Genomic DNA, 22,018 nt, shown 5'->3' with positions numbered 1-22,018 from the left:
TTGTTGTTGTTGTTGTTGTTGTTGTTGTGAATTTAACTCACCGCCCTTAATGGTGATTGCTGAAGCTTTACTGCCAGCCCTGGACGAAACCTGATGCCTTTGCTCTGTTTTGCTCTTTTAGCTCTGGATAACGGTTTCCTTAACTACAGTGAGCTGGCCCCTGGGGACGTTTGCAAAAACGCAGGGCAAGCAGGGTGCCGAATATGATAAAATGATTCCAAAGCCAAATGGCAGTCACCTCCTCTGGAGATCTAGTGTGGCCTGAAATCCCGCCCAGAGACAACACAGTGACTCTTCCTCGGGTTCATTTCCTCCCCTCCTTTCTCTTTAACTCCTTCATTTGAGTGGCCACAGAGAGTTTTCATGCACCTGGAAGATGATTCTGGCACAAGTTCTCTCTGCTCAAGACTGAGGAACCAAAAAGAAGCTCGACGCTCCACCTGCTGGCCAGTGTTTGTAGTGGTGCTGGTAACTCCAGCATTTTTTTTAAAAAAGGAAAATCAAGCAAGGGCAATATTATGTTTCAGAGAGGGCAAGGAAAAGCCCTATTTTTAAGGAAGACCTTTTTCGGGTTTTGAAGTGTTGCTCTTTTTCTTTTCTTTTTTAATTGTTCCGGATCACTTCCTGTTGTCCCATTTGCTTCTCAGCAAATGGCTTTGCAATGTGCACAGGCTGCCAGAGAATCCATACATTGCAATAAAGAGTGAGATAGATATTATCTGACATCTGGAAAGGGGAGGGTTCATTAGGTCTGAAATCTGTTCTTCCTGCTCCCAGCCCCCGTACACCCAAGGCTTCCCAATCCTGTTTACTATTTAAATGAGCATCCGTTAAAAATCCAACCCTGGTAACCACTGGAAAAAGCAAAGTAGTTCTTTGATCATGAATTGAATATATGCATACTGTGACAAATGTGTGGGTTTATTTCTGAGCTGGCATTGCATCCCAATGATTCCAAGTTTGTATGTGAGAACCCAGTGGAAGCTATTCCATTAGGCCAAAAGGGGAGGTGCCCCACCAACCTCAACCTGCCCTCAGCCAGCCCCTCCTTAGTCTCAGTATTGCCCCGTGTAGAACTCAGCAGGGAGGAGGAGGAGAGCCAAACCTAGAATTAGTTGCCTGTGACTGTCTTTGGCTCTGGCTCTGCCTGCTGTGGCTGGCTCTGCGCACCGTTAGTCCCCTTGTCCTTTGCCCTAGAAGTCCCAATGGGTACCAGCCACCACTGGGAGACTTAGTGTTTCCAAGAAGGTGCCGAGAACCATTTCCGGGAACACGATAAATGCCTTCCAAAGGGCCAGAATCTCATCATCAGCTGGCTGGCTGGTTTCTCTTTCTTATTGTCTTTCTGTAAATTGGTGATGCAGGACCCTCTTCCTTCCAGGTGTCCTACTTTCTCAACATCTCAGTGCTGGACGCTGTAGGGTCAAGAATTTCTGCAGCCTTCTCTAACCTGGCGCTCTCTAGATGCTGCCAACCTACAATTCCCATCATCTGGGACCACTTGTGGAAATGGAGATCTAACAACATCTGGAGAGCATGTTAGGGTGGGGAAGGCTGTCGTACGTTTTCATAGCCTCTATCTATCTATCTATCTATCTATCTATCTATCTATCTATCTATCATCTATCTATCTGTCCAAACACACAAAAGCTTGTTCAGAATTGGTTGCAGTTGCCTCATTCTGACACCAGGCAGTTCCCAGTAGTGGCTGGTGGCACTCGCCTCACCTCCCATCACCAGCATCACCGTAGCTTACCAAGCATAGGCCATGGTAAGGCAGGTGCAGTGCAAACGCACCAGTAAAGAACACCAGATTGTCTCTAGTAGTGTGTTTGCACCACACAGGCATTGCCACTGCCTTGCCCTCCTTCTTCCCAGTAAGCTGAAGTGACACTGGTGTTGGAAGGTCTGGTGAGCGCCACTCCCACCATGTGCTGACCACTATTGCCAGTCCTTGCCACTCCAAACTAAAGTCATTGCTACCAAGCCATGTTCATAATGCCAATATATTCCCAGGTGTGGGCTTCCAAGGAAAAAGTTCTCCTTCTTTAGCTCTTCAGCGTTAAAGTTGCAGTTTTAGTCATGTACTGTATTCCTGTTTACAGAAATTCTCATCCTGAGGTTGGAAGCCTCAATTATTGTTTCACACATACTTTTTTCTTGTAAAGCTGCATACACAGAGCAGTCCATTTGAAATTAATGGACCTAACTTAGACATGGTCATTACTTTCAGTGGGTCTTCTCTGAGTAGGACTAGCATTGGATACACCCAACTCCATTTCAATACCCACTGCATACGCCTGACTTCCTTCCCACTTCACTATGCAAAAGACCGACAGACATGCGAACACCCTGCCAATTTAGTCATCAGTTTCCCCTTCCCTTTGAATGAACTGTCTACCTTTTTTGGTTTATATCACCATTTCTGCATATTCAGTCACATGCTCCTTGATTGCCTCCTCTTTTTTTAATATAGTGGGGGGGGGGGGTTAAACAAAAATATCAAAGCTGTTCTGAAGATATTCATGATACCTTAAGTACTAGCCAATCCATGCTGTGCACATTCAACTTCTGCATACTTGAACTGTTCACTCCCGCTCTGAACTAAACCCTCACATGAGAATTGTCCATCTAATCCCACACAATTGTCCATCCTGAGCCACTCCAGTAAAGTTTCATTTGTACACAGCTAAAATGTGACCTCCTGTGGTTAAATAAAAATAGAACCCATTCCTCTCTCTCAGAGAAGTGTTTCCACTCAAGGAAATCAGTGGAGCCAAATAACAAACACTGTGAATGATAGGGCAGGTGCTTAAGACCCAGAAAGTGATGAGCCTGGGGCTTGAGGATGCCTAGTGGGACTAGAAGCTCGGTCTCCTGAAGCCAGCCTTCCTGAAGCTGATGTCCTCCAGATGTGGTTGAACTCCATTTCACATCCTGAAGCTGATGTCCTCCAGATGTGGTTGAACTCCATTTCACATTAGCCCCACAGGCTGTATGACCAGTGGTCAGGGATGATGGGAGCCGCAGTCCAACAACATATGGAGGACAGCAGGTCGAGAAAGGTTGCTGGAAGGTATCCCCCGTCACCTCACTTGTGAGCAAGTTATTCATTCCACGGTGGGAGAAATGCAGTCAAGTACTTGCTCAGGAATGCCTTGAACTGCCATAATGCATTAATGCAGAACGGAGAGCTGGGTATGTAGGAACCTATACTTTATTTTATTTTTTGCAGCTGGAACATAGCATACTGTACAAAGGTAGGCATTCCACCTGTTGCTCACCCACTTTTGGCCTCTTGCCTCACCCACCACTGCCATCACACCCACACCCACACCAATAAAGTTGCTTGCCCTCAGATTGAAAAAGATTCTAAGCAGTTGGGTTAGAAACTGCAAGGCTGGATACTTTTCTAGACCTGCCTTCCCCAATTTTTGGTGCCCTCCAGAAGTTGCCATACTACAATTTCCATCATTCCCAACTGTGGACAGTGCTGGCTGGGTCTGAAAGGAGTTGGAGGGCACCAAGTTGGTATGTCTAGTCCATCTGGTTAATTCTGTACCAAACATAACCGTGGCCTAATAATATGGCTGGCTGCCAGGCTTTCTTTGCACTGCTGAATATCTCCCAAATCGTGAGCATGGCACATAGAGACAATAAATGGGGACCTATAAACCCGAAGTGTGTGTGCGTGCTTGCGCACACACGCTGAAGTCTGCTCCTTTTGCCTGCCTGCAACTGATATTTCTGGAAGAAAAGTCCATGTGCCATCAATTTCTTTTCCCCATTACCCAAATATACCTGATATAAGATGCTTGGCGACACATCCTGCCTTAGCCAGTCTAGGGCAAGCTGAGCAACTGGAACAGGCTTTCAGCATCATTTCTACTGGCTGAAAACCCCACTGGCTGAAAACTCCGCTCAAAGTTTTGTCCTGCTGAACTGGACAAAAGAATGTGGGAATCTCCTGATATGGGGGCAGGATGCAGCAGCTGTAGGACTTACTTTTTTAATGAAAGATTGTGGTTTCCCCCAAAGCCCATCTCAAGCTAACCATTTCCCTTTCATTTGCAATTCATGTCCCTTCACTCTCTACCGATCTGATTTGTAAAAAGGCAGCAATCACAAGTGTTACTAGGGAGTAAACCCCACTGAGTCCACTGGGACTTCCTGCTGAGTAAACATGCATAAGATTGCGCTGTGAAGCATGGAAATAAGGAAGGGGCAGAAGAGTTGGCCTTATTGGCTGCCAGCAATTTTGGTTACAGAGCAGCTTCTCCTAATACCAGATTCAAGGTGAGCATTCTCAGGACTGAAAGAAAGGAAATACTCTTTCTCGCCCCCTCCAGCTCAGAGAGAAGGAATTTTATAATCAAGATAAATTTATTGCAGTTCCCACCCCCCCACCCACCCCCGGTAGCTAGGATGGTCAGGTGCAAAAATAGAACAGGGCTCGTGCAATGTTAGCAGTTGTTTCTTGCCATGCAAACTACACCTGCTGATATTGCTTCCTCAATAAGCAACTACTATATTAAAGGTGCAGGAGCCCCTGTCTTCTTTGGCATACTGAAACCAACAAATTTTTTGCACAAAATAACATTATTATTTTTTAGCAATGTTTTGGTAGTTTTCTTTTTGAAGCAACTTTAGAACAATTTATTATAAATTTTATTTTTAAAGCTTTGAGGGCTACTTTTTAAAAAGCAAATATTGATGAATTGTAATGCAATAATGTTAAGTTTCAGTTTGAAAATTTCAATGCTTATGCACCTTGTTCTTCCACCCACCACTCCAGAAACATCTTAACATCAAGAGGGATTCACAGTTGGGAATGATGTGACAGGGAGGGAGGAAGGCGGACATAAATTAGAGCTCTCACCTGTCTTGCAGCACATTTATTTCGTTCAGATTGCAGCCTTACTCCCAAATAAGTGTGCATAGGTTTGCATCCCTTAGCTGATTAATAAAAGGAGGTTTTGTCAATTGAGTAATAAATTGATTCAATTGGAATATGTGGCAAAACAGTCGTTCTGAAGCAGGAAAAAAACATGTTTTATCCATGCAGCGGTTGTATTAGAAGAGATTTTCCTTTCTGGGTGAAAGGAACATGGACTGCCTCTTCTTGCCACCAGCAAGAAGTATTTTTATTAAAAAGTCAATGTGCAGTTGACCTAGGACTGGGGAGCCCAGGGTTCAAATTCCCATTTGGCCATGGTTGCTTTGGCCGGTTTCTATTTCTCAACCTAACCTACCTCATGGTATTGCAGCCAGGATAAAATAGAAGGGTTTTTTGGGGGGGGGGGACACTACATTCAGAACATCACCTTGAGCTCCTTGGAGGAAAGGGAGCATAATATAAACGAAGCAAGCATGAAACCAACAAGTAAAAATGATAGTGCTTCTTTTAAACAAAACTGCCAGGTTAATCAGGGCTACTTGTTTTTTAGTTGGTCCAAAAGTTTCTAATCAATCTAAACCATGGATTGGGAACAGCTGATCCTCACCCCTTCCCAGGTAGATTGGGGCTGATGACGCTAGGAACCCAACAACAAAGTAGTTGCTGGTTCATTTCCAAGCCCAATTCAAGGTGCTCACATTAGTGTTTAAAGCCTGAAATGACTTGAGGCCTCAAATACCTGAAAGAGTGCCTCCTCTTGGGTGTTAGGCGGCTTGACAAAGGGGGCCCTAGAAGCTCAGGGGTGTGTGTGTTTGTGGTCTGCAGCAGCCCCTCGGTTGTGGATCTCCATCCTCACAGAGGTGCATCTGGCCTCCTCATTATACAGTGATTGCTGGAGACACATCTCTTCACCCTGGCTTTTGACACCCGAGTTGTATACTGTTAGAACCCACCTTTCTTCTGCGATAGTAAGTTGTGTTAAACCTTTTATTAACATTGTGTTTTAAATGTTATAACCTGCTCTGAGACCTTAGGGTGAAGGGTGGGATGATGATGGTAATGATAATGATAATAAATAAATAAATAAATAAATGACATGGGTTTCCCCATCCCCAGTCTAATGCAAATGTTGCAGTCCTTATAGAAATTGTTGCAAGCCAGTTCAAGTTAGGAAAATTTCCCTGCAAATCCACACACACATCATATCCTCTCTCTGGACTTATAAATCTCCTTCACATTACTTTCCCAGGTTGTTTCAGTAGCATATTTATAGTATTATTATGTTTGATTCTTGTGCGTCTCTCAATCTTCCACTGAAGAGCTCCAAGTGCCTTAGGAGAACAGAAAGCTGCCTTAGACCGGTTCACACTATTAGTACATCTAGACCAGGCATCCCCAAACTTCAGCCCTCCAGATGTTTTGTACTACAATACCCATTATCCCTGACCACTGTTCCTGTTAGCTAGGGAACATGGGAGTTGTAGGCCAAAACATCTGGAGGGCCGCAGTTTGGGGATGCCTGATCTAGACCTTTTACTCAATCCTTTGCTCACCTGATGCCCTCCAGAAGTTTTGGTCTACTTCAGTGATGGCCAAACTTGGCCCTCTAGCTGTTTTGGGACGACAATTCCCATCATCCCTGACCACTGGTCCTGTTAGCTAGGGATGGTGGGAGTTGTAGTACCAATACAGCTGGAGGGCCAAGTTTGGCCATCACTGGTCTACAGCTTCCATTAGCCTCAGCCAGCAGAGCCATGTCAGCTACGGGAAGGCAACGTTACCTGTTTGTTTATACTTCATTTCTGCTAATACGTTGAAGGCTGTTTCCAATTCAAAGTCATGGCTGGTAATCTTAACAGGCATGGTACAAAAGGAGCACACATTGAGAAAGGAAGAGGAAATTAAGCAAATGCAGGCCCTGTTTCAAGCAAAATGTTAGCTCAAAGCTCCATAATGACAAGGCAGAAGGTGGACATTGGGCAAGGTAGTTCTGGGAGGCAAGGAGGCAAATAGCCATTGGTCCAAGCTGATTTGGCAGCCAGGTCAATGGTTGTGCCTTTGTAAGGGTTACTGGAATGAGTGGGAGGGAGTGTATCCTGAAGCAGTGGTTACTTGCACAATGGTCTGAGAGCCTATTCTGATTCAGTGCCTCAGGGGAAGATATGAACATAGGAAGCTTCCTTTATAATGAGTCCCTCTAGCAGCATATTATTTATGCACATTGGCAGTGATTTTCCAGGGTTTCAGACAGGAGATTTTGCCAATCCTGCCTGGAGATGCCAAGGATTAAACCTGGGGCCTTCTGCATGCAGCCTCTACACTGAGATACAGCAGCTCCCAAGATGAGAGGGTGATATATATATATTTGGCTCTTTGGATATGTGAGGATTCTTTAACTTGAGGCCCTTGTGAGCATTTACCTTAGGGTAGTCAACATGCCCTCCAGGTGTTGCTGGACTACATCTCATCATCATTCCTGACCATTGGCCATGCTGGCTGGGACTGATGGGAATTGTAGTCCAATAACATTTGATCCAAACCCAATATTGTTTCAGAGTTTCATATCACCCATGTAGCCCATCTTGGGCATTATTTGTCATTTATCTCCCCTCCAATTTAGCAGGACGGCGCTAGGTCAGCTGTAGGGGAACCTGCAATTGCGAAAAGACCTGTGTTATTTGTCAAGGACAGCCCAAGACATTATACTCCCTGAGGCAAGAAGTAAGACAGTTGCCCCACCGATTCTGCATACAGAAGCCAACTGGATTGTCAGTCAAATCACTTCTGACACTTCAATCAGTTCAACATTGGCGACCGGACAGTGCCCCTCTACTGCATCTGGAGGCAACGGCCTATAGTTAGAAGGGACAGGGCAGACACATGTACCCTCCCAGACAATGACACCAATGCTCGCCTCCTAGCACCTGCTTCCTGAGGTGGCTTCCCAACTCTACCTAATGACAGGGCCGGCACTGTGTTTTCCTGTGGTTAATTTCCTGCAGTTACTTTATATATAAAAATTATTGCAGTTGGGATTCTGACTGACTCAAGTGGCTATTGTTCCACAAATGTATGCCTTCAGTGCTTAACTTGATGATGATGATGATAATAATTAATGAAACAGAGCTATATTCATCCCCCATCTACACTAGCAAATCTTACAAAAACTACTAGGGATGTGGGAGGGATTAGGTTTGGATGACTCCATAATTTGCATGTCCCGGAGAAATGTGTGAATTGAAATGCAGCTGTGCTTCGAAACCCGCCTTTTTCCAAAATTTGCAGTGCGGTTCTCCAACCAAATAATGCATACAAAACTGAGGGGGTGGGGGAGTGCATATAATAGTGAAAATAACATACAACAAATGCATTATGTTACGAACAAATTTATTGCAGAAATATCCAGAGAAATTCATGCTAAAATGCAGAATTGTGAACAGCTGTGCTTAAGATTGGGAAAATGAACAAACCAAGAGAAACTGAGATTCTTCATTCCCCACCCCGATTGTGGGAGGGGGAAAATAGGTACCCTTAAGAAGAGGCTTCATGAAGTGTACCCTAACTCCTTCATAAAGTCCACCCTAATCCTATACAATGTTTCATTGGGAGTAAATAAATCCTGCTTTTTTCGGTGGGGGTGGCGTTCCGGATAAGTGGAGCCTAAGATTGAAGTGGTTTATACGAACGTTTGTGATCATAGAACCAGATTGGAGCATGGGTGAAAAATCCATTCAATTTTTGCTTTGGGGTTTTTGGATGGCAATGCGCTCCATCTCCTGTGGTTAAAAATGTGTATCTGCATGTGTGTTTGTTTATTGAAGGATGATTTTGGAATTGCCACAATTCAAAGTTTGGTAGAAAGTAACTCCGTTTCTCCCTTGCACATGGACCTCTCTTCCCTCTTTCCTTTTTTTTTTAAAAAAACGCCCTCACAGATTTTGGCACTGGTGCTTGGACATGTTTTGTTTTTTTTAATAAATAAAATTGTATTTGTAATGTCGAAATATTATTTCTCTCTTCTGTAATTCTAACAGGTCAAATATGTTTGATTTACCAATAGCTGTTTGAATTTTGTGTATTTTTCTGATTTTGTGCAGTTGAACTGATTAAAATGGGTGGGTTTTTTTTTCACTCCCCCCCCCTTCAGATTCTTCTGTCTCTAGTTATGCCAAATATAGGATTTTAAATTTAATTTTGAACACTCATCAGGGTATTCTTTCCTCATTCAAGAAGGGGTGGGACACCTTTTTATCTGCTGAGGCTAAAGGGCCTGAGGATTAATCCTCTCATGGATTAATGCATACTAGTCCCAATAATGGCTTGTCTACACAGTCTGAAGCAGTCCTACTTCTGAATACCAGTTTCTGGAAACTGCATTTTTGTGTTTTTATATTGCAAACTGCCCTGTGATCCTCAGATGAAGGGCGGTATATAAATGAAGTAAATAAATAAATAAAAAGATGTGATCGTAGAGTTACGGAATTGGTTCCCACATACATAGGAATGAGCTCTCAGTCCCTTCCATACAAAAATCTACTTCTGGTTTTCCCACCCCCAAGCTTGCTTTGTTTTAGCAGCACATTTAATGTACCGTATATGTTAGGGGGTCAGGATAGGGAGAAGCCTACTGTTGAACAAATGGGTTCCACAAACCAGTCAGTAAAGCATGAGACTCTTAATCTCAGGGTCACGAGTTTGAGCCACACATTGGGCAAAGGATTCCAGCGTTGCAGGGGGTGAACCAGTCACTAGATGCACAGGTGGTCTCTTCCAACACTACAATTCTTAAGTTGTGCAACGATTTACCTGTAAAGCCCTACTCATCTACATGGTCCTGCTGGCCTTTGATGGACGTGGCAAGCTTGCAGTGTGGCATCCTGGCAATATCTTTGCAATGTGAAAAGTAGCCAAGCTGGAGAGAGGATGGGGAATCATCCCTGGCAAACACGTATGGAAGCAGGAACCCCTGGGCTGGACACCTTCCTCCTCCTGTCACTTACCTCTGGCAGCTACTTAGCCGTAGGACTTGAACTTACTCAGATTTTATTACATTTTAATCTTTCCCTAAAGAGTTCCTCTTGTGGTGCTCCTGGACCTGCTGCACTTGGAAGCCAAAAATGGCCTTGGCCAATTCTATCCACTGATACAAGGCAGTAGCTTCGTCTACACACACACACACACACACACCCTACAAAATATTTATTATACAATACAGTGGCAGCAAAGACAAGAACTCAGCACCAAGCCCATATCTGCCTTTTGTGCCTCAGTTACTGCAGCAGATCTATAGGGCAGGGCTGATGAACTTTTTTTCCAGAATGAGGGTCATACTCCCTCTTGGGCAACCTCGCAGGGGCCACATGCAAGTTGGGGGCAAGGCCAGAAGCAAAAATGGACAGCAATCAACATAAAAGTTACCTTTGTACTGAATTGTTCAAAATTATTAGTATTCTTCACATTTTTTATCCAACATTTCCACCAAGGAGCTCAAGGTGACATTCATGGTTGTCTTCCTCACAACAACCCTGAGGTAGGTAGGTAGGCTGAGAGTGGTGTGCAGGCACCCCCAAACTTCGGCCCTCCAGATTTTTGGACTACAATTCCCATCTTCCCCGACCACTGGTCCTGTTAGCTAGGGATCATGGGAGTTGTAGGCCAAAACATCTGGAGGGCTGCAGTTTGGAGATGCCTGGTGGTGTGGCTAGCTTAAGGTCACCCAGTGAACTTCAAGGTTGAGAGGGGGTTACTATGGTAGCACTGGTCTCTCCGGTGCTAGTTAGAAACTAACCACTACACCACACCGACTCCATTGTTATTCATATTTTCAAACAACTCACCATACAGTTCAACACAATAGGAATGACAAATGAGGAGTGCTTCAGTCAGTTCCAGGAAAATGCTTACATCAGTTGTGTTTAATTTTGAAAAGCAGTCAAAGTTTCCCCTGAGAGCCTGGAAAGTTATACCTATGTTCTTTAGGTGCCTAATAAGTAGCACAACTTGACCTCCAAGCCATGGTCCTTGGGGGAACAGCCATAGCTATGTGGTGGAACGGTGTTGCTGGACTTCCAACTCCTCATTCAGTTTGGCCAATGGTTAGGGGCGATAGGAGCTGTAGTCTAACCAACACAAGAGAGAAGGTGTTCAAAAGTATAAGGAACAACAGACAACATCACAAGGACTGTAGAAAGAATGAAAATGGCATGGAAATTATATGTAGGAAAAGCAAAACTGCATGTAAAATGTGTGTGTGTGTTTTAACTACTGTAGTCTAACAATCACAACATTTAACTCCTAACATCTCAATTTATTCTATTGTTATGATGAGAGCTCCTGTATTACATCCTGTTCTATGCTTCATCTTGAACTCACAGCTGTCGATGGAGGCGCAGGTCAATTCTGTGTCCAGGGCAGCTGTCTATCAGCTCCATCTGGTACGCAGGCTGAGACCCTACCTGCCTGCAGACTGTCTCTCCAGAGTGGTGCATGCTCTAGTTACCTCCCGCTTGTGGTGCATGCTCTAGTTACCTCCCGCTTGGACTACTGCAATGTGCTTTATGTGGGGCTACCTTTGAAGGTGACCCGGAAACTACAACTAATCCAGAATGTGGCAGCTAGATTGGTGACTGGGAGTGGCCGCCGAGACCACATAACACCGATCTTGAAAGATCTACATTGGCTCCCAGTACATTTCCGAGCACAATGCAAAGTGTTGGTGCTGACCTTTAAAACCCTAAATGGCCTCGGTCCAGTATACCTGAAGGAGCGTCTCTACCCCCATCGTTCTGCCCGGACACTGAGGTCCAGTACCGAGGGCCTTCTGGCGGTTCCCTCGTTGTGAGAAGCCAAGTTGCAGGGAACCAGGCAGAGGGCTTCTCGGTGGTGGCGCCCGCCCTGTGGAACGCCCTCCCATCAGATGTCAAAGAGAAAAACAGCTACCAGATTTTTAGAAGACATCTGAAGGCAGCCCTGTTTAGGGAGGCTTTTAATGTTTAATCGATTATTTTATTCTGTTTTTCTGTTGGAAGCCGCCCAGAGTGGCTGGGGAAACCCAGCCAGATGGGCGGGGTATAAATAAATTATCATCATCATCATCATCATCATCAGAGCAAAATGGAGAATCTCTCACAATGGCAGCTGCAGATCTTCTTGTTTGAATTTTCAGATCTGTGTTAATCTTTGTTCATCTTAAGAAATATATACAGTAATGCAATAAATAATGAGTGACATTATTTGAGAAATTCTCCATTTTGTTCTGATGAAGCACAAAACAGGATTCAATCCAGGAGACTTCATAATAACATATTAATAATTTGTGGCTTAGAGGAATTATTGTATTATTACGTAACTGTTGGCTAATGCATTATACACACACATATACTGTATATATAGAGAGAGAGAATGTCCTGAAATAATTTAGGAGTGTGTGGCTCCTCAAAGTCCAGGAAACAAACTAACAAAAATGCTTAAGCAATTCTAGAGTTTGCTAGCCTCTCAGTCAATGCCCCAATATTTAAACACAGTATTAAAAATGGTTTAAAACAACATATATTGAGCAACAGCATATACCAATCTATCAATACTCTGGTGTGTATAAACACTTTTATTTCTTCACCTGACCGCTTGGTATAAATTATTTCATTATCTCCCATATTCAGAGAAAAAGTATTTCAGTTCCTTGATCTTTTATTTCAAGAAGAAAATGTACTTTTTAATTTTAAAAATATGTAAAACCTTGGATAATTAAACAATGATAAAAATGCAGTTGTTGTGTTTGCAGAGGAAATCAGCCAGGAATCATTTCTGTAATTCACTTTAAATTGCAATCCTACATACTTATGCACCAGGGAGTAAGCCCCATTGAACTCAGCGGGACTTTCTTTTGAACAGACTCGCGTAGTAACGCTACAATTGTCTTAGTGTTGCTTTGTATGAACCGCGATTTCAAAGCGACTGTTCCTTTAACCGTGGTTTGTAACCACAGGAACTACAAGTCCCAGAATGCACCGAGGCAGTGGAATCGTTCCTTTATTCATATCCGGTAAAAGGAGTACGTGATGGGAACTGTAGTCTACAATGATTGCCATTTGGACCTGTAGGAATACATTTCCGGTGGGGACCCTCTTTTGTTCAAATTTGGTGCTCGACTTTTATGAATATAGTAGCCAATATCTTGCACAAGTAACAACACTCGAAACAAAATAAAAATCCTTCCAGTAGCACCTTAGAGACCAAATAAGTTTGCCATTGGTATGAACTTTCGTGTGCATGCACACTTCTTCAAATACACTGAAACAGAAGTCACCAGACCCTTATACTGTATATAGTGAGAGGGTGGGGAGGGGTATTACTCAGAAGGGTGGTGGGAATGGGTGATTGGCTGATAAGGTGTGGTAAGCCTGTTGACAACTGTTAACGACTAATAGGTATTACAGGAAAAAGCAAGGGGTGAGATGGCTAAAAATAGCTTTAGCATGTATAATGAGATAAGAATGTAGAATGAGATAAGAACGTGCTACTGGAAGGAATTTTTTTATTTTGTTTCGACTACGTCAGACCAACACGGCTACCTACCTGTAAGTAACAACAGTGATTGTCTTAAAATTATCCTTGGGACGGGAAGGAACACGTGCTTGTGCATTAGAGTACAACAAAGCATGCCTGTTTTGGGGGGGGGGTTGAAGTGAGCCTGATCAACTCACTACGCAGAGGTTCGTTTGCCTTACACTCAGTTGGGGCATTGCTCCATGTAGCTCAGTACTGTCTGCACTGACTGGCAGCGGCTCTCCAGGATTTCAGACAGGACTCTCACCCAGCAGCTAGAGATGCCGGGATCGAACCTGGCATCTTGCAAAGCAGATGCTCTACCAGTGAGCTAAGGCCTTTGTCCCTTAGACCAGGTAAATCCTGGTTGCTTTTGGCCTGAGAGTGCAAATTGTAGATCAACTGCAGATGTTTGTTTATTACTATAGTATCTCCACCACATTTAATAAATATATTATATATAAAAAAAACAATAGTTTGCATATGCTGATCTATTGAAGCTGCATTAATTGCACCTTGTAAGAGAAAACATCAGGTTCTGTCTTTAAGTTGTGCATGTTTATTCTGCATATAAGTTTGTTTTGAAGTCCCATTAAGCTCATTGAGGCTCATTCCAAAGTAAGTGTGCATCATGTATTGTCTTCTAAATGCGACTTTGAAATGGGAAGTTTACTTTAATGCCAGAGGGTGCTGAAGATAATCTGGATGTGTATTTGGCATCTGTTCCACCAGGAAAGGATGGGAGTCTGTTGGGGTTTTTTTTAACCTGCTTCCAGATGCTCATTCTGTATCTGCTTAAATGTCTACCATTGAAGCTGACAAAGCCATTCCAGCACAATGCTGGAGAGAGAAGGACAGGCTAGACCGGTTTGCTTACTGAACAAAGGAGCAGCAGCTCAGCAAGGTTAGGACACACCAGTAGAAAGCCAGGCAGGATCCGCACATGCAGTTGGGAAACCTGGCCTATTGAACATGTGAATGGTGTGCATATGGGCAGGGAGTAGGTTATAGAACTATAGCGTCCCAATCAAGAGAAGTCTTAGCACTGCTCTTTTCTGCCTCGGTTAAACTACACCTGAAGTACTGTGACCAGTTTTGGGCACCACCATTTAAGAAAGATAATGACAACCTGAAACATGTGCCAAGGAGGGCGACCAAGATGATCATGGGTCTGGAAACCAACCAAGCCTTATGAGGAATGGTTGAGAGAGTTGGGCATGTTTAGCTTGGAAAAAGGTCGGAGCAAGCTTGTTTTCTCCTGCTCCAGAGGCTAGGACCCGTAGCAATGAATTCCAAGTTACAAGAAATGGGATTCCAGCTAAATATTGGGGGGAGCTTCTGACAGTAAGAGCTGTTCGACAGTGGAGTAGACTCCCAGCACAAGAGGTGGTGGACTTACCTTCCTTGGAGGTTTCTAAGCAGAGGTTGGATGACCATCTGCCATGTATGATCTAGCTGAGATTCATGCATTGCAGGGGGTTGGACTAGATGATCCTTGGAGTCCCTTCCAAGTCTACAATTCTACAGTTCTATAAGTCCATGATTCTGTTACAGATGGCAGTAGAGCAGCAACTATTGTTGGCGTGTAATCTTTCTGAAGGAGCAAAGTCTAGTTGAGCGTAACTCATTTTGTTTTGTAGTGGAATTAATTTCTGCTGTTAGTGAGAAGAACGTGGGAAGGGGCTTGTTTATGTATACAGTGGTACCTCGGTTTATGAACACAATTGGTTCCGGAAGTCTGTTCATAAACTGAAGCGTTCATAAACTGAAGAGAACTTTCCCATTGAAAGTAATGGAAAGTGGATTAATCCGTTCCAGACGGGTCCGCGGAGTACTCAACCTGAAGCGTACTTAACCCGGAGCATGGATGTAATTGGTTCCGGAAGCCTGTTCATAAACTGAAGCGAACTTTCCCATTGAAAGTAATGGAAAGTGAATTAATCCGTTCCAGATGGGTCTGCGGCGTTCGTAAACCGAAAATGTGTAAACCGAGGTGTTCATAAACTAAGGTTCCACTGTACGAAGAATCACGATAGCTATACATGTACATTTTGTTTTGCAGGGTGGGATACAGACCTGCTATGATTTTCCCGCGTCTTTCTTGCCCTGGTCGTTAGCGTTCCCAACTTCTTCAGGGATGGCTGCTGTGCCTTTCATGGCAAACAAATATCCAGCAAGCAAATGCCTGAATGTGAACACGACTGAGGGTGTAGCTGTAGCAGCGGCAGCAGTAACAGAAAACTCCACCTGTTGAGTTTCTGCCTGTCACTCCCCATTCCAGGCACAGAAGCAGGAGGAAGTAGGGAGTTGTTGACAGCCTCTTTTGGGGGTGGGATAAGGGGCATTTGACTTGAGGACTTGGTTGCCAAGGGTCTTTTACAGTTATGCAGCATGTATAAAAGGGTGATTTTTTGAGGTGCCCCCCCCGCACAGTTCACGTTCTATATTAGCAATAAATGATGTGCAGCTATATTTATTTCTGTATACTGTGTATCATAACTCTCTCATCCTCAGTTCTAAAGCCTCAGGCTACCGAGGTGTTTTTGTTTTTATTTTTCAAAAGCCAAACCCAAGCACCCCGATTTCCCTTTTATATGCTGAGTGCCCTCCGCCACGGGGTGTGTGCGTGTGCGCGCGAGGCCACAACAAAGCCCCGCGCGCCTCTGGAGCTTGCGGGCTGAGCTGCCTTGCAAGCCGGCGGCGGCGGCGGCCAGGCTCGCGGAGCCTACCCTTCCCATGATGCAGCGCGCCGCCCCGAGTCCCCAGTGGGCCGCCATGTTGTTGGAGTGAAAGGCAGGGGGAGCGGCAGCCGGAGCTAGAGGCCGGGGGGAGGGGGGGGCCTTTGAGATCCATCTTCATCCTACCGTTCCGCCCGTGAGTATCCGGACCGGAGTGGGCCGAAACGGGACTTGGCACCCTAGGCAGCCCGATGGTAGAGCCGTATTGGGGCTAGGGATTAGGCCGAGGCGGCGAGGCCCTTCCGAAAGGCGGCCCTGGGCGGGCATTATCGCCGAGGCTCTTCCTCGCGCTTGTTCCTGGTACATATTTTCGAGTCCAAGCAAGGCCTCTATTGTTGTTCCAGGAGGGGAGGGGGGGAGGGAGAGAGGAAGGACCGATGGGGGGCGACGGCTCGAGGGGCCTGGGACGCCCACCTTTAAACTGTATAGCCCCCCCCTTCCCGGAAAAAGCCCCCACCTTAAAAAAGAAGCAGCAGTTTATACCATCCCCTGGGGTGGTTTTGTTCTCTCATCCCCTCCTTCCTTTTCTTTGGAGGGAGGGGCGGGTAAGAGAGTTTACTTCGGCTTAAAATAGTATTTCTAAGCAGCCAGAGTGATTAATATGCTTCATTTTTTTGGCGCCGGGGGGGTTGGTGGCGGTGGTTGGGGGGTGGCTGGTTTCATGGTGCAGGATTGAACTCCAGCGATGTGGAGGATAAAAGGGGGTACTTTGGGGGAGAGGGGAGGGAGGGAGGTGGGGAAAAGTGATTAAACAGGGGGAGATAATTAGAATTTTCAAACGTCCGTAGGTGATGCCTAATTAAAATCGTCCGCGAGCAGGGCATACAGGAAATGGTGTACGTGACTTAAACTTTGTCTGCCACTGGTGTACAGGGTTGGGTGGGTAGGTATGTATACATTGAGTGGGGGGAGTGGATGGTGTGTTGGATGTTATACAATGGGGTGGGGGTGGGGGTGTTTCTCTTCCCTGGCCCACAGTGAGTTAATACCTCTGAAGCTCGTGTTTCTTTGTAGTAGCTAGTTGGGCTTGTTTTGGGACCCTTGTGTTTGTTTTTTTCAGGGCGAGCATGGTGGCATAGGGATTTCTGTTTTTGTTTTTGTCCGGATGAAAGGGGCATAAAGAATACATGCCGTAATGGATTTCCTGGTTTGTCTCGTTTTTTATACATATAGCTTGTGTGTTTATCTGTAAGTGAGCAACAATGAAAGGCTGGCTTCTCTCCCCTCCTAGGCCCTTGCCTTGGCCCTTCTAGCTTCAAGTTAGTTCTTGGTGAAGCCATTCTGAAGTGAAACAAAGTTACAGAAGAGGACAGAGTAGCCCTTTGTTATCATATGAACCCCAAGGAAAATATTATCAATTTAAACACTTTTTTTTAATCGGAGGGGGGCATGCCTGATCATGTAAGAACCATAACAAAGAACTGAATGTACAGTTTGATCCTTTGCATCTTTACTCAAAAGTGATTCCCACCACTTACTCCCAGGTAAATGTACATAGGACCACAACTTTATGTCATGGCCCAGAATTAATGCTCCTTCAGTTAATTGAAATAAAATAAATAGTTTTTAGTGTGCCTAACTCTTGTGTTGGGCTGTGGTCTTAGAATTTGTAGGCAACAAACTTCAAATGCAAAGAGACAATTCTCCTAGAAAAAGGAGGACTTGATGGCTTAAAAATATAGTATGGGGATAGCAATTTACCTTGTGGAGTACAATTTTTAATTCCTTCCCTGGTATTAACCCTGTAAGGCTAGTTTCTATGTAGCAATTCAGTTGTATTTGTTATGCCATGTTATATCAGTTTTATTAAATTGATTTAAAGTTTGTTTCTAGTTTATATAAAAGAGAAAGTTACACATTGTGATTCCTTTTACCAATCTAGTAAGGACGACAAAAAAAATGTTTTCTTTCTTTTTTGATAATGTGGATATAGTTTATGTTGAAGGGCCACAGGCTGCCTTTTTGTTTGTAAATTAGCAGCTCTCATAGGAAGCTGATGACAAAATTTGGGATTCAAGTGAGGGGAAAATAAACTGGTGGTCATGTGACTTGAACCACCCTTTATGATTTGAAAGGTTCTCTGTAGATCAGGGCTTTCAAAGTGGGGGTCTGGTGTCAACCTTTTTTTGGGCAGGTGAGAAATGAAGAGAGTCGCCTTTTGTAGAACTTCCTCTTGTGGGCATGGGATGTTCATGTGGCGTGGGTTCACACTGAGAGAGTAGGCTGCTTTGGACAATTGGGTTGCCTTGGCTTAGGTGGTCTTCAGGCCTTCCCAGATTACTGATTCTGTGGCACTGCAGCTGTCTTGTTTTCTCTGCAGTACTGGAAGCTTGACTGAAAGTACATTGATAGGACATTCTGTAGTACCGTTAGGGAGCAGAGGGATTGTGGCTGAATGAACAGACTGTGCTTCAAAGTGTGGGTTTTATCTCTCAGGTGTGCGTGAGCAGATAAGAGTGGTGTGTAGCTTGGTAATTAGAGTTTGGGAATCCCTAGTGTAAGAGTCCTCTGTTTGCATGAAGTGATATAAAAATACTTTAGTTTTAAACTTAAACTTCCCAGCATGCTGTTCCCCCTGTGCCTTTTCAAAAAAGAGTATTTGCATTTAGGGATTTCCTTGCATATGCTAGATTTAGCATTCATTGGTGGTGCTATGGCTACATACCGGTAGGTGGTTGTACAAATTACCTTCACAGTGCTGAGATTTGAAAATAAAGTTTCAGTTTTAATTTTTTTAATCATATTTTCCCCACCCTCCCTACACAGTTCTCTTTCACTGCCATCAGTATTATCTTCCGCAACAACCCTGTGCATCTGGCTATGCCAGAATGGACTGTGCCCACCCCAAGATTCATCCAATGATGTTGATGGCTTTGTGGGTGTGGAGTCTTAATCTGCTGTTCTAACAACTATGGTACATCACACCAGCTCTCAGTTCTGTAAGGGAGCAGGAGGAAGTGTAGTGTAGTGTAACCGACACATTTCTAAACTTTGTAAGCTGCTCTGGGAGCCTCTTTCAGTGGAAGAGCGGAATAAAAATGCTTCAAATAAATTACTTCTTGAACATGAGCACAACTACCACTTCAAAGTACTGGACTGAGGAACTGTTGCTTCAAGCCTGGACATGGTATATTGGGCATAGTGTTGCTTCAAGCCTGGGCATGGTGTTTTAGGCGTAGTTTTGCTTCTGTAATGCTGGAAATACACATTAAATTTCCGGTGTTAGCATCACATTTTTAAAAATTGAGTGATGAGATGACATGGGATATTCCAGCCCATTTCTTGCCATTTATCTTTCCTTTCATCTTTTGTTACAGCCAGTGGGCAATAGCCAAAAAACCTGTATTCAGAATAGATAAATTGAAATCAGTGGGTTTAAGTTACTTGATTCCATTGATTTCAGTGGGTCTACTCTGAGTATGACTAGGGTTAGATATTGCTTAATGAGCATAAAGCTTGCTTTGTGCATTCTCCCCCCCCCCCGGTACTTGTACAGTCATACCTCCGTTTACGACCACAATTGGTTCTGGGGAGCTGGTTGCTCCCTGAGTTCGTCGCTCCCCAAGGCACGCTTCTGCGCATGTGCGAAGCGCCGATAGATCGCTTCTATACGTGCACTGCGCAGATTGCTTTTGCGCATCCGAGCGCCGTGGAACCCGGATGTAAATACTTCCGGGTCCGCGGTGGGAGGCGGTTGCAAACCGAGGTTTGACTGTACTTAAAGCTGTCTGCATGGGCAGTCACTCACTGAAAAATCTGGTTTGCTATTTTCACTGACTAAAATAGTGATACTCAAACACAGGGGTGCTTAAACTATCTCTTCAATTATGTGTTTCTTTGGACTAGTCATCTGGGCAGGAAAAGTCAATTGCAAGTTTTTATTTTAGACCTGATTAGTTTTGTACCTTCTCCAGCCCTCCAATTTGACTTGTATTCATGTATTACATTAGTAATAAATTTTCTGAATCAGTGCATTTCTGCAGAACATTACAACAGTGGAACATCTGCCACATTTTTCCATTTGGAAAAAAAATCCCCACATTACTACAAGGTGTCTACAGGAGATGTGGGCTTTCAACAGTGGTGCCTGCTTTGTGGACACTCCCACTGGTGCTATTGCTAGTAGGGTGCAGATGGTAGATTAGGTATGATTGTTTCAGAGAACGTTTCGGTTGTGTATAATTGTCCAATGGCTTTAAAAAATGATTTTGTTATGCTGCTAAGTGTGCTTTTTATTTCTGTTAAACTACTATGCAGGTTTTGAAAATTGAAAGACAGGGTATAGCTTTTTAAATATTGCTTTTCTTTAAAAAGGCTTGGCAGATAATGATAATTCTTACTTGACCTCATTAAAGGAGAAAAGTGGGCAATAAACGTAACAACTATGAATGGAAGATTACTTGTTGATATTTTCTGTTAATGTTTCCATATTTAGAAAGAACCAAAGTGGGGGGAAGCCCATTGATTATACTTGTTCTTAGAATGTTCTGTTTGTGTCGTACTTAATTATAGTACATACTGGAAGGAGGCTGAAGTAATTTTATTTGAATAAAGATTCCCATCTGCCCTTATTTTGTTACAGAGTAAGATACTTGTTACATGTTGTTGTTGTTTGTTGTTTAGTCGTTTAGTCGTGTCCGACTCTTCGTGACCCCATGGACCATAGCACGCCAGGCACTCCTGTCTTGCACTGCCTCCCGCAGTTTGGTCAAACTCATGTTCGTAGCTTCGAGAACACTGTCCAACCATCTCGTCCTCTGTCGTCCCCTTCTCCTAGTGCCCTCCATCTTTCCCAACATCAGGGTCTTTTCCAAGGATTCTTCTCTTCTCATGAGGTGGCCAAAGTATTGGAGCCTCAGCTTCACGATCTGTCCTTCCAGGGAGCACTCAGGGCTGATTTCCTTAAGAATGGATAGGTTTGATCTTCTAGCAGTCCATGGGACTCTCAAGAGTCTCCTCCAGCACCATAATTCAAAAGCATCAATTCTTCGACGATCAGCCTTCTTTATGGTCCAGCTCTCACTTCCATACATCACTACTGGGAAAACCATAGCTTTAACTATACGGACCTTTGTCGGCAAAGTGATGTCTCTGCTTTTTAAGATGCTGTCTAGGTTTGTCATTGCTTTTCTCCCAAGAAGCAGGCGTCTTTTAATTTCGTGACTGCTGTCACCATCTGCAGTGATCAAGGAGCCCAAGAAAGTAAAATCTCTCACTGCCTCCATTTCTTCCCCTTCTATTTGCCAGGAGGTGATGGGACCAGTGGCCATGATCTTGGTTTTTTTGATGTTGAGCTTCAGACCATATTTTGCGCTCTCCTCTTTCACCCTCATTAAAAGGTTCTTTAATTCCTCCTCGCTTTCTGCCATCAAGGTTGTGTCATCTGCATATCTGAGGTTGTTGATATTTCTTCCGGCAATCTTAATTCCGGCTTGGGATTCATCTAGTCCAGCCTTTCGCATGATGAATTCTGCATATAAGTTAAATAAGCAGGGAGACAATATACAACCTTGTCGTACTCCTTTCCCAATTTTGAACCAATCAGTTGTTCCATATCCAGTTCTAACTGTAGCTTCTTGTCCCACATAAAGATTTCTCAGGAGACAGATGAGGTGATCAGGCACTCCCATTTCTTTAAGAACTTGCCATAGTTTGCTGTGGTTACATATGGGTACTTGTTACATATGGGTAACCAAACCAGAAATCTTTGAAGTTCTGTATTAGAGTACAGTTTGGTTTATGCTGCAATCCAGAGCACAATTACTGGGGCAGTTTGCTGTATTGAGACTTTTCTTCAAGTAAATAAGTTTGAAAGTGGGGTTTTAATCATAACACATTT

The 22,018-nt window shown here is 44.0% G+C and overlaps 2 protein-coding genes across 16 annotated transcripts in view; both read left to right on the top strand.

Annotated features, from left to right (window-relative positions):
- NKAIN1 (sodium/potassium transporting ATPase interacting 1) overlaps window positions 1-2,546 on the top strand; it is a 52,744-nt gene extending 50,198 nt beyond the window's left edge. Inside the window, exon 7 of the mRNA XM_035119237.3 lies at window positions 122-2,546. Within this exon, the coding sequence (XP_034975128.1) occupies window positions 122-131 (10 nt within the window). The 3' untranslated portion in view covers window positions 132-2,546. The remainder of the gene's footprint in view (window positions 1-121) is intronic.
- A 13,659-nt stretch (window positions 2,547-16,205) lies between these two features.
- The window catches only part of PUM1 (pumilio RNA binding family member 1), a 53,305-nt gene continuing 47,492 nt past the window's right edge, over window positions 16,206-22,018 (top strand). For 12 of the 15 annotated variants that reach the window (XM_088672482.1, XM_035117520.3, XM_035117509.3 and 9 more), the window contains exon 1: window positions 16,206-16,315. The gene's annotated coding sequence lies outside the window, so the exon portion shown is untranslated. Of the gene's footprint in view, window positions 16,480-22,018 lie in introns of all 15 variants that reach the window. The other 3 variants (XM_088672484.1, XM_088672483.1, XM_035117508.3) reach the window with 1 other exon arrangement.

Source organism: Zootoca vivipara, chromosome 6 (assembly GCF_965207765.1).
Source record: "Zootoca vivipara chromosome 6, rZooViv2.hap1.1, whole genome shotgun sequence".
Classification (NCBI taxonomy): Eukaryota; Metazoa; Chordata; class Lepidosauria; order Squamata; family Lacertidae; genus Zootoca; species Zootoca vivipara.
Note: the sequence above shows the minus strand (reverse complement) of the source record. Positions and strands in the feature narration are given on the sequence as shown.